At 37.9% G+C, this 13,178-nt stretch overlaps 1 protein-coding gene across 2 annotated transcripts in view; it reads right to left on the bottom strand.

The window, feature by feature from the left end:
- Positions 1-13,178, bottom strand: part of EFL1 (elongation factor like GTPase 1) — a 152,240-nt gene that overhangs the window by 96,310 nt on the left and 42,752 nt on the right. For both annotated transcript variants that reach the window (XM_034783431.1, XM_034783430.1), the window contains exons 13-15: positions 5,630-5,781; positions 4,351-4,526; positions 166-301 (exon numbers count right to left, since the gene is read on the bottom strand). In XM_034783431.1, coding sequence (XP_034639322.1) covers positions 166-301; positions 4,351-4,526; positions 5,630-5,781 — 464 coding nt within the window. The remainder of the gene's footprint in view (positions 1-165; positions 302-4,350; positions 4,527-5,629; positions 5,782-13,178) is intronic.

The following is a 13,178-nucleotide window of genomic DNA, read 5'->3' as shown; positions in this document are numbered from 1 at the left end:
TCCTTTTTCCATCTTCAATCCACTTAAACCATGAAGATAAATATTAGCTTAAAACTTTGATTTCTTATTGATTTTAATCAGATCTGAATGATTTCTATATCTTTTATATACTTAATGACCTCAGGATTCAAGGCTCTATGAACTGAACCATTAACACAGTCCTACCTAGAACATTGCCTGAAGGCACTTCTTCTAGATCCTCTAGTCCTCTTCCCATCAGCAAATAGAGATTCTCTAATGTACAGCAAGCCATGTGAGGTATTGATGGCAGATCATCTGCAGCAGAACAACCTGACGGTAACTAGGCACAGAGAAAAATAATCAATGTTGGATATTTATCTCTAAGTAACTGCTATTAACTTGATTCTGAGGTGACTCTAGACCTCCAGAACTGACAAAATACAAACTTACAGCATGTTTAGTTTAACAAAGTTATCTGTCAGAAGAAATTCTGATAAAATAATTTGATTAACACTGATTTCTAAATCAAACTTGTGGGTAAACAGGGTTCATACAGGGAACCCATGAAAAATTACTGTTAGAATGACATAGTAGCAAGAGTATAATGTAATTTGTTACTTTTGTTAATTTTTAGAGAGCATATTTATCTCAGAACATTTTTTATTTTAAGGATAACACAAATATTTTCATAAGTAATAAATTAGCTTATATGAACACAGTTCCAAAATACCAAAAGCCAAAATTTAACACAATTCATTAACTAGTATTTTCCCCCGCAAAGGGAAACATTTTCTTCCTAATCATTTTCTTGAGATCTTCTATTGGTCTAGATCAGGGGTCGGCAACATTCGGCACGCAGCTCGCCAGGGTAAGCACCCTGGCGGGCCGAGCCACTTTTATTTACCTGCTGACGTGGCAGGTTCGGCCGATCGCAGCCCCGACTGGCCGCGGTTCGCCGTCCCAGGCCAATGGGGGTGGCGAGAAGCCGCGGCCAGCACATTGCTCGCCCACACCGCTTCTCGCCGCCCCCATTGGCCCGGGACGGCGAACCGTGGCCAGTGGGGGCTGCAATCAGCCGAACCTGCCGCGTCAGCAGGTAAATAAAACTGGCCCAGCCCGCTAGGGTGCTTACCCTGGCGAGCCGCATGCCGAACGTTGCTGACCCTTGGTCTAGATATTGGAGTTAGCAATGGAGACAGTACTCAAACTATTTTGACGATGTTAACTCTGAACATAGCTGAAATTTCAAAAACAGTCAAAGAACACCTTCACAGCAGCATATTTGAAAGATATTAGAATATAAGGAGATAGAGGGTCTGAGAGTATTAGAGTCTGGACTGGAATAGAAGATCTTGGAGAAGAAAGTTACCAAATAGGAAAAGTTTCACATTTTCTCTTCAATCTTCTGTGTCAGTCCAGACAGTATTTATGAAATAGAAGGGAAGGATTAGTGTTAACAATGCACTGCAAGATGTTCTGTCTGAATGTCATGTCCACAGAAGCTAAATTTTCAAGTGACCTCTAATTTTGGGTGTCTAACTTCAGTCATGTAGAGCCTGTGTTTTATAAGTTCAGAGCACTACCAATTCCAACTTTAACTAAAGTCAGTACGAGTTTCAAAAGCCCAGCAATTCTGAAAATTAGGCCATAGCTGTCTGGAGTTGGACAACCAAAATCAGCTGTCACTTTTGAAAATTCAGGCCTAATTCTATAATGCATTAAAGCATAAAGTGCAGCTCAAGTAGTTACATTAAATATCAAAAAAGATGTGTCCATTTTCTCTGTTCTAGAAGAGACTATTGATCTAGTAGACTAATCTCAAAGATTTTAGTATTTCCTTTCCACTAATGCAGTAAGCCTCTTGGAGGAATTATTTTATCCAATTAGGTAAAATAAACTTGGCAGAGCCCTTGTGCAGAATGAATATACTTTCTGACATTTACGGTCTTGAACCTTCCTAAGATAAATCATGTTCTAGTAATGTACAAACATTCCTGGCTTCCTAAGTGTTACTCGGATAGGACAAAATAGGGTAAAAAGCCTTGTCATGACTGAAATACAAGGAATTGACTTTTGGTGAGAGTGTGGAAGAATCCCCGCACTACTTGATCCAAAGTAAAAAATATGATTGCAGCACAGGCATTAAAGTTCACTAACTTGTCTAATGAGCAGACATCTATTAGAAACAAAACTCTGACAAATCAACTGGGCTCCCTTCCAGAATTTCAAAGCCTCTCGGAATGCCTTCTAAGGAACATGTTATCATGCTCCCTGCTAGGAGATGGGGAAGTGCTAATGAGCAAACAGAGTGGAGGGGTGAGAGGAAATGGAGCACAGTTTGGCTTTGAAAGGTGGAGAGCTGGAAGGAAAACAAGAAAGAATGCAAGTGTGAGAGACTCCTCTAGTTTCCTCCCAATGAAGGGAGGATCTATGCCACTGAAGGAGGATCACAGCACTGATGACCTGAAAGCCATTCATACCTCCCTCAGAGCTTAGTTAGCTGCACATTATGGGATTTCCAAACCCAAAAAGGTGATCCTCTTAAAAAAATACCTTAGATGAAAAAGCAACAATAAAAACAATTTGGCATAATTTAACAGAAAAAGGAATTTAGAAACATCACAGTAACCTTCCTAATACCTACTTAGTATAAGCATGAACTTAAAACCACCTGCTACAGCATCCAAAAAAAATCCCCCAACAGATGCTAATCATTACAAAGTAGTTTTATTTATTTATTCTGAATTCAAAAAACTTAGGTCAGTTCTCCTGTCTGTGCTTGTGTGTCACAATCCAATTATAAAATTGGAATTTGCACACCGAAATACTGATTCTAGCAATTCACTGAAGCTAACAGTAAATAAATATGTTTTAAGTAAATTCTGTGCATGTGCAAGTGTATTTTCAGACAGTGCCTGTGTGTGTTCTGTATGATGATATCTACATCAAATTCTATTTTTACCTTTCCAAATTTCAAATTAAATTCCACCAAAATTTATTGAAATGTATGCATTTATTAGAAATCTTTATGCATTTATCTGAAAGCACAGAACTGAGCACCCTTCACTAGCCTGAAATTAAACCAAGATACTTTGTGCACATTAAGTTTTAAATAGTCAGCTGTCCCTTCCTCCTCATAAAAGTGACCTGCAAAGAAAAAAGAACTTGGACTTGAGTTCTATCTTTATAAAGAAGTAGAGAAAGTTCAGAATATTCACCTCCCACAACCTTTTTCTTCCTGCTTATATTTTACATTAGAAATTCAGGTTCTGTCTAGCTTGAAAGACTCTGAGATGACTGCAAACCTAGTGAACTAATTACCTTCCCAGAGTCAAAAGAGTGCAAGTTGAGTAACTGAGAAAATAATTTTTAGCTAGAGCAAAACTCAATATGATGAGAAGTGAATTGTCTGATATTCCTAAGGTAAAAAACACCAAAAATGAAAACTTTACACAAAAACTTTCAGGCTTTCTTTATTATTATGAAGCAGCTAAAAATGGCACAGGTCTAAATTCTTTGAAATCCTTTGCAGTCATCTTTAAGCTACCCTATTGGCTTAGTTCTAACATTTGGAAAAGGTTAACTGTTATAGTCATCAAGCTAAGGTTTATTATCAGATTTTTTCCAGTAAAATCAAAGGATGATCCATTATGAATTGATCAGCTCTCAAAAAAAAAAATGTGATAGATAGATAGATAGATAGATAGATAGATAGATAGATAGATAGATAGATAGATAGATAGATATCACATCACAGCTGTAACTCCATGGAATAATTATATAAACCCTAACCTAGAGCGTAGTCTGTGTCTCCCATAAGAGCAAGGGCCCAATCACATATTGATAAAAAGGCATCTCTTACATACTAGGCAAAATCCTATCTTTCATAGATTAACGTTCAGAAACCTTGATTTAAAAGCCTTCAAAACTTAAGTAACTGCCAGCTCATTGCTATCAGACAACATACAACAACATTCAGATACAAGCTAATTGATTAAAATAGTCACACAGGAGTATTACAAGTCACATGAAAAATAGCTAATGTAACACACACTATACATAGATTTTATACACACACTTAAGAACAGGATACATGACATACAAAACCACCAATACTTACTTCATTAAATTTCCACTTGGAGCTGCAATGCAAGTGAGACTGATAGTCCCTCATTTTAGAATCTATGATTAGGCACATAATGCTTAGTTTTGTTATAATAAAAAATACTAAGTAAAATTTTGGCAATTAGTTTCCTAAGTCATTTTGACATTTCTGGAAAAAAAATTACCCCCTAATTATTAATTGGTGAACAGCATTTGAAAAGCTGTTTGTTATCAATGTTGTGAAACAATCCCAAACGATGTTAACATTTTACTATCACCTCTTACCTTGTTCAAAGATTCAGCAGGATCATATTTTGGTCCCAGAACGAAGATCTTTTGCCCTCTTCGCACCACACCACTGAACACTCTAGCAAAAGCAATGAAAGACTCCTTGTCTGCTTCTTGTTTCACAGTTTTTAGGGTCATGCTCTCTGTTTGACTAGTGAGCTCCTGCTCATCACCTAATCAAAGTTAAACAATAATGAAGTGTAAAAACAGTTTCTGTAGCATCTTGAGGAAAAAAAATAATGAATCACAGCGCCCAATCACTTGCAAAGAAATAGTAGGAGAAAGCAAGGAACTGCTGTTATGACTCAAGAGTCAGGACTAATCCACACATTTTTTGTACTGGTGTAACCATTTAGGTTAGGGGCAAGATTTTTGTATCAAAATATAGTTTTAGCAGCTTAACCCCTATGGTGGACAGAATTATATTAGTACAAAGGTGCCTAACACTAACATAGCTTATTCCCCTCCCACATAGGAATCTCTCTGCAGGTATGAAGCACTGACATAACTGCGCCCACACCAGGGGGGTTGTACTGGGGGTGAAGGTGTACAATGTGTATGTGTAGACAAGTCCTCGGACAAAGTATTACTAAGAACCACAGAGCCAAATGTCCCTACCAGATGTTCTTTTAAATAGACAAATTAAATGCTTTTAGGAGGTGAAGGAGGTTGGTGGAGACAGTCTGTAAGTAATGCCGCTACCATTAGGGATTAACCTTTTCACTTATTTAAAAGTCCAGTTTACTGTACTCATGAACACTTAACAGGCTATTTACATATAACGACATTCAGGTTAAAGATAATAGTGATACTGATTGACTAATTTGATTGGTTATTTGCGCCAACCCCTTCCTCCCTTTCCCTTACACGCTCTTCACCTTACTCTCACACCACCTGGCCTCTAGGCTCCTCTCTTTCCTTCCCTCCCTTTTCATCCCTGCCCTACCCTCTTATCGACTTCCCTTGTCTTTCCATCTAGTTAATCCCACTTCACCAAACCACATCTAGAACATTTAAATAACCAAACAAAAATTCCTGGCACTAATATGGTATCTGCAAACCATCACTCTGTTTGTGAATACTATCCCTTTGTCTTGTCTATTTAGATTGCAAACTCTTCGGAAAGGTAGTCTCTCTTATTCTATGTTTGTACGGTGCATACCCAGCACAATCAGGTCCTGTTCTCAGCTGACCCCTAAGCACTACTGTAATAAAAGCAAAGTATTTCCCCATGAGAAAAATGGATGACAAAAGACAGTCCTGAGAAATACTGTACCTTTTGTCTCACAAGTCTTCACAGTCCGTTCAGATTCATTTCCAGAAAGGGCATGTTCTGGTAGCTCTTGTCCTTGACTGGACATCAATTTTTCTGCATGTCTTTGTCTTGCAAGCTCACGTCTTTGAGCAATTACTTCTTGTGTTAAAGGCCTATATTCCATTTAAAATCATTAACATTTGGAAATACCATTTATTTTCCAATAAATACAAAGGAACTGCAATATTATGTCTGAGACAGACAAAACTGAACTTAAATTTCCAAAAAAAATTTCAAGGTTTGTTAGTGAAGCATTTCCAGCAGTTTTTAAGGCAGTAATAAAATATCCTATTCTTCTGCTACATCCAGGAGGAATCTATTATGCTACATTTCTGCTGATACTTGTGGTGTTAAAATAAACCCATCGCATGTGTAACTGTTCTGAGAATTATCACTCTTTTGGTGACTAGTGACTTGATAACAGTCATGATAATTAGAATCACAAGCTAGTACTATTACAGTAATAGCGGAGAATAAAATGGAGTAAGTGTGCAGTTTAGAAATATTTATATCACACTAACTTTGAACAAATTGCAAGAAAAATTATTTTCTAGCCAACTATCGTGAATACGTTCATTTTAGATTACTTGTACTATTTTGGCATTCAAATTTATTTCTCAGCCAAGACTGGAAGCTACCCAGAGCGAAGAAAAGGTTTTGTTTGGTTTACTCACTAGCTTAGAGGGCGATATCTACCCTAAATAGCATGTGAAACCATTACTTTAGTGAGCTGAACAGGAAACAATGAGGGAACAGCTAAAAAAAAAAAAAAAACCTAACAAATACTCTGAGTGAAATCCTGGCTTCACTGAAGTCAATGGCAGTTTTGCCACTGACATCAATGGAACCAGGATTTTACTTCCTGTATTTACATTTCCTTCATACATCAATTCACTGGATACTTCTACCTTACACTAATCCAAATTAATTCCTATCCAAAATAACTGCATCTTATGTGTCTTGTGGAGCAAAGAAATTGCGTTTAAACAGCCAAAGAGAATTTTAATATTCTGGTACTACTTCTCATTAGTCCATAGTCCCCCTTTCCTTAAAAAACAAAACAAAAAAACTATATTACAAACAAAAACAAATATACTAAGTCACAAGCAGAATGACCAGAAAAAAACTAGATTTAAAAAACTTAACCACAAGGATAGTTAGCCCTTAGGGAATCTTTATTGTTTTTATTTTCCTTAGCAGCATAATTCCTTCCAAAAGGTAATTTAGGTAGAACTGTTTCTAAATACAATTATACAATTTTTCTCAGACATTTTCATTGCATATCAATGGCTTATTTTTAAATTATCTGTGCATTTTTCAAAATCTGGCCATAAATAAAACTTGTGATATGAGGCACTCAAATATGTGGAGGCCATATAAACACTTAATTTCAGTCCAACCACAGTCGCTCCCCGAATACCTTCCATTAGCTTCCTCTCTATGATGGCTCATCAGTGATCTGTACCTGTGATCTCTTTCATGGGCACTGTTTCCAAGTGACAGGCCTCTGCCTGAACTCCTTCCAGAGGGGAACTCTGCAGTTCGTTAGGCTATAACCACCTCTATTCCCACTGTACCACCAGAGTTACAGGGTAAGTGGTACTTTATATCCCCTTGTAATCTCTCATGGGCATCCTCAGATGACAGGTTTTGTTACCTTCACCTCTTTTAGGGTAGAACCCACAGTTCTACCAGTCTCCAACTGGATCATGGGATAGCAGTCCCACTGTTTCCCATTGTGTTAAAAGGGCTGGCCCAACTGTAGTTGTTAACTGCCAGATGCTTCTCTCCAGGAGCATGTGACCAGTGGCCGATTAGAGTGACTCAGAACAGCTCCTTCCAAACATATGTATTGTCCATATGCTCAGAGGTCCATGGCAAACAGAGAAAAGGGTGAAGACACAAAAAATCTACATGTCTGGGTCCCACCCAAAACTCAAACTCTCAAAGCTTAGGTGAGCTGCCCAGTTACCTCAGACACATCACTGTGGCCTGGTCTACACGGGGGGGAGGGGAGGGAAATCGATCTAAATTACGCAACTTCAGCTACATGAATAACGTAGCTGAAGTCAATGTACTTAGATCTACTTACCGCAGTGTCTTCACTGCGGTAAGTCAACGGCTGACACTCTCCCGTCGACTCCGCCTGCTCCTCTTGCCTTGGTGGAGTACTGGAATCGACGGGAGAGTGCTCGGCGGTCAATTCATCGCGTCTAGATTAGACACGATAAATCGACCCCCACTGGATTGATCACCGCCCGTCAATCCAGCAGATAATGTAGACAAACCCACAGAGTCTCTGCCTTACTTCCACATCCCTAGAACATGCAGCAAGGTATAGAACTATTTCTGGGCAGGGAGAGACAGGCTGCCCTCCTGCACTCACTCTCAGTCCCTCCCCCTGAGCAGCTGCTGGTTGAGCTCCACCTCCTTCATTCTCTTGGCAGGGTTATTTAAGGGATTAGTGTTCATCTCATTTTAGGATCTGACTCTGGAAAAAATCAGCCAGATTAACCTGACTGGAAACAGGCAGGTAGGTAGGCAGGTAGATATTTCCCAATGAACAGCTATCCCACTGTCCTGTTATGGACTGCTGGTATTTTCCCCAGGGGGTATCTTATCTCTGTTATTGTTTCAATTCCTCCTTGTTTTCAGCTAATAGCCTTCTTTGATTTAACTCCACGAAGTCAGACAAAAAAATATATCAAACAGGTAAACTGAGAGACACATAATAGTAATAGTGTCAAGTATCAGGGGGTAGCCGTGTTAGTGTGTATCTACAAAAACAACAAGGAGTCTGGTGGCACCTTAAAGATTAACAGATTTATTTGGGCATAAGCTTTTGTGGGTAAAAGCCAATCACTGTAGCAAACCTCGTTGCCTACTCTGTCCCCATATCTACTCTGGCGACATCAGAGGACCCAACCACATCAGCCACACCATCAAGGGCTCATTCACCTGCACATCCACTAATGTTATATATGCCATCATGTGCCAGCAATGCCCCTCTGCCATGTACATTGGCCAAACCGGACAGTCCCTCCGCAAAAGAATAAATGGACACAAATCAGACATCAGGAATGGTAATATACATAAGCCAGTAAGTGAACACTTCAATCTCCCTGGTTATTCTATTACAGATTTAAAAGTCACTATCATTGAACAAAAAAACTTTAGAAACAGATTTCAAAGAGAAACAGCAGAACTAAAATTCATTTGCAAATTTAACACCATTAATCTGGGCTTGGATAGGGACTGGGAGTGGCTGGCTCATTACAGAAGCAGCTTTTCCTCTCCTGGAATTGACACCTCCTCATCTATTATGGGAAGTGGACTACATCCACCCTGATTGAATTGGCCCTGTCAACGCTGGATCTCCGCTTGCGAAGTAACTCCCTGCTCTCCATGTGTCAGTATATAATGCCTGCATCTGTAACTTTCACTCTGTGCATCTGAACAAGTGAGGTTTTTACCCACGAAAGCTTATGCCCAAATAAATCTGTTAGTCTTTAAGGTGCCACCAGACTCCTTGTTATAATAGTAATAGAAAACACTACAGAACTCCCTCATCCTCCATATTATATGACGACATTCAATTCAAAGTCCTCCTCACATTCAAGGCCCCACATGATTTTGCCTCCACCTAGATCTCTGCTCTCATTTCCTCTTAGTCTGTACATCTTCAAATCCTATTGCCTTTCTTTCCTTTTTTTCTCTTCCTTTGTAGTTCAAAATTCTCCTGCTACCCCATAGGCTGGGAAGATTATCCCTCCTCTTGTACACCAATTACCTCTCCTCTTCTTCACAGCTTCTGATAGTACTTCCAATGTTGTCCTCATAAATCGTTCCCTTTCCTCAACTATTGAGGCATGTCTTGTCTTGGTTTTTCTCAAGAAAAATCTCTTTAGCGTATTTTGTAAACATGTAAATTGTAATGTAAACATGTTTAGGGCATTTTGTAAACCCGTTTTGTAAACATGTACTTTTATGGAATTATATAAATGGCTTTTAATATTACCACTATGTGTATACCAGGTCCTCCATGTGTGGTGGTGAATGGCTTTGAAATTTAATGCTGCAAAATACATTGCTGTTAAGAGAAGATTTCTAACTGTTATATCTAATGTTAAAAAAATAAAGCAAAAGCCACAAGGAAACTTGAGCAAAAAGTGCTCAAGACTGTCCTAGTCGCCTTAAAACCTGTTCAGATTTTTCTCCCACCCCCAATTCTCTCTCCACCAACTTCTCTTCACTGACAGGTCACACACAGCGTTAAGAATAATTAGACAATAAGCAAAAATTTTACAGGACCAGTATGGTGAAAGTCGGGAACCTAATAATCCCCTCTCTTTATAGTGCTAAAAAGAAGAAGAAAATGACAAATGAAGGTCATGACACACTACAAATCTGTAGCACAGATGTTTCAATAGGCACAAAGAGGTGGTTTAAAACTTTGCAGGCCCTAATATGATGCCCGGGATCCTAAGGTTCGGGATCATTACTTTAAGGAATTGCATTTTCCATGAAAAATGGATGAAGGGTCCATCCAAATTGGTATTCAAGCCTGAGGAGATTACTTTTTGCTCATGTGTTTCAATTATTAAATCCTCACATGTAACTTTCTTTTTAAAATAAATACTGACTAAATGTTAGCAGTTCTTTCTGAGAGAACGCATAGCTCAACAACTATCACTGCCCAAATAAATCCACTTTGTTGTCCCACTTCTTAATTCTGAAGCTGACAACTGCGGTCATCTTCTCAATCAAACAGCAACCTTATGGATTTTTATACTTTAATAGATATTTACAACTTTAACTACATCTTAAAGCTTTTTCCCTAAAATTCAGATTAGTGAAATAATATACTATTAGTGATATTGTTTATATATTTAAGGTTCGTTTACTGTCTCACTGTAGGCAAATCTTTAATGTTACGCAATGATGATAATTACCAATTGTTTATTAGAAATATATCCCATCATAATGCTGCAAAACTGGAGATAAACTATGGTCAGTGTTGGTAGTAAAGGGGAAAAAAGGAAAGAACCGACAAAACAAAGAGGTGGAATACTTCCAATTATATTTCAATTCTGGAAACAAATAATATTTAAGGGCAACACACACGCACAATTCTATTAATGTTTTGGTGCCAAGCTGTGCATCATGAAGAATCACTTCAAAGCCATAATGGTACTTGACCAAAGTAGGTCATAACGCATCTTGATATCATATATGCCCCTAATTCATTTTGTTTTGTTTGGGTAACATTTTAGGATTTACTAGAATTTAGCTAGTGAGACCCCCCCCACTTCAGAAAAGCACTTAAGCATGTGCGTAAAGTCCATCCCTATTCAGGATAGCATGTGCTTCAATCATGACTTCAATTAAGTGCTGTCCTGAATAGAGATGGACTTAAGTACATGCTTTAGGCTCCAATTCAGAAACCACTTAAAGCATTTCTGCCTGCTTTATGGATCTGGAGAGAAGTAGAAAGCCTATTCTGAGAAAGTGAGAAGAGGGCAGTTAGGAAAAGAGTGCTCCCATATGGGGGGCAGCTTAGAAGAAAAATTTTCCTTCTCCCTCCAATCTGTCCATGTAGAGATCACTCTTCAAATAAACCCACTTTGTTGTGTGTGTCTCCCCCCAGCCCATATTTGAATTTCCAAGCTGACTACTGTTGTGTTCTCAACCAAACATGTAATATTAAGGCTTTTGACACTTTAATAGATATTTACAACTTCAACTACATTTTAAAGATTTTTTTTATATCTAATCTCCACTGGATACATACACAAAAAATTGGTTTGACCCAAGAACAAGTTGTCACCTTCATTAGCACAGTGCTGGAGCAGAGCTTTACTACAGACTCCAAGAGAAGAATGAAATCTAATGGGTCACTAACCTGAAACATCTGGTTATCTTTGGAGGTCTTCCAAAAGTACTGCCTACGCCCAACAATATTTAGTTTATGAGCGGTCATCAGATTAGAGAGATGACATGGCATTATTATTCATTATTCGATCAAGAATTAAGTAGCCATCTCAACTGATTAAACAATTTCACTCTCCATCACTGCTTATATGATGTATTGTCAAGTGCATACTTTTTTTAAAAAAAGACTCTACCCCTGTGCTCTAAAAGACAGAGCACTGGTAAATTTATGCAAGGCATATTGTTTTCTAATGGAAGCGGTACTTTTTCTATTTTTAAGAAGTTCACATTTTTAGCTGTCAGACAAAATTTACGTAAGATGCATAACTTTTTTGGTACATTAACCATTTTTGGTTAGCAAACCATTTTGGGGTGGGGTGGTATGGAGTGCAATCACATCTGAATTGCATATTTCTTCTAATGTAACTTTTTAGACAAAATGATGAGGGGTTCCCATTTTCCACTCCTGGATTTTCCTGTATAAAGTTTTATTTGCCATGCTTTCTCTATCATCCTGAAGTAATGCCCTAAATAGGCCCAGCTTTAGCTAAGCTAAGAAACATAAGCATGACTGATCAAAGAACATTTCTTCTGAACTAAAATTCCTATATAGGGTGATTATAAAGTATTAAAAATGGACAGATTCGAGTCCATTTGAAAACATATACCAAATTTTATACAGAACTCCTTAGTAACCTTTGCACAAAGTGAAAATCACAGTATGCTGATATTTATCAGCATAGTTCTGTTTTTAAGTTTATGGGAAGAGGATTTAAACAGTCAAATGTTCAAAGTCAAAAGACAGAGTGGTTAACAATATGAAAAGAAAAGTCAGTTTGTCTGAAAAGATGAAACCAAAAACAGGGATGATAAAGTAGGAGTAAACAATGCAGATCAGTTTGCTAACTGTTTCCTTTCTTTCCCTTAGTCTTATTTTGTTCTCTTGTTTTTTCTAGTTACTTTAAAATAATGGTCCAGCCAGTACTCAAGAAACAAATCACTTGATGCTGGTCTTCTTGCTTGTTATCATCCAGTATCACACCTTCCTTTTTAAAGCAAGCTGACCAAAAAAATCAGAAAAAGGAAGCCTCCATCATCATCTGCCAGCGTCCTGAATTCTTCTAAGGTCAGGCTTAAGCCACGGAACACAGAGCCCTTACTGCACTCCTCAGGTAGAGAGTCATTCAGTCTAATGCAGATCAGATCTCTTCAGTTCAACAGGAGAGAGACTCCTTTTCAGTTCAATTATAATAAATTTAAGAAAAAAATATTTGGTCTAACATGTAGCCCATTAAGTTAGGGTTGTTATTTAGCAAGTAGGTTCAATCTGGATTTTATCCTGGCTTCTCTCAATGTCAATTCCGACATGACTAGTCATTCCAAATACTATTATTAGAAATTATATTTAAAAAATAATGCTTTCAAATAAAGTTTATATATGTTATAGCATAAGGAGCAGAACACAACACAAGATTAATTCACATCAGGCACTGGATATATAAACATACTAATGACATTTCATATTTTGATTTTAAGGTCTATGTTCTCCCCAGCTGGCAAAATCAAGGAAAGGTGAAAG

Source organism: Trachemys scripta, chromosome 10 (assembly GCF_013100865.1).
Source record: "Trachemys scripta elegans isolate TJP31775 chromosome 10, CAS_Tse_1.0, whole genome shotgun sequence".
NCBI classification, from domain to species: Eukaryota; Metazoa; Chordata; order Testudines; family Emydidae; genus Trachemys; species Trachemys scripta.
Note: the sequence above shows the minus strand (reverse complement) of the source record. Positions and strands in the feature narration are given on the sequence as shown.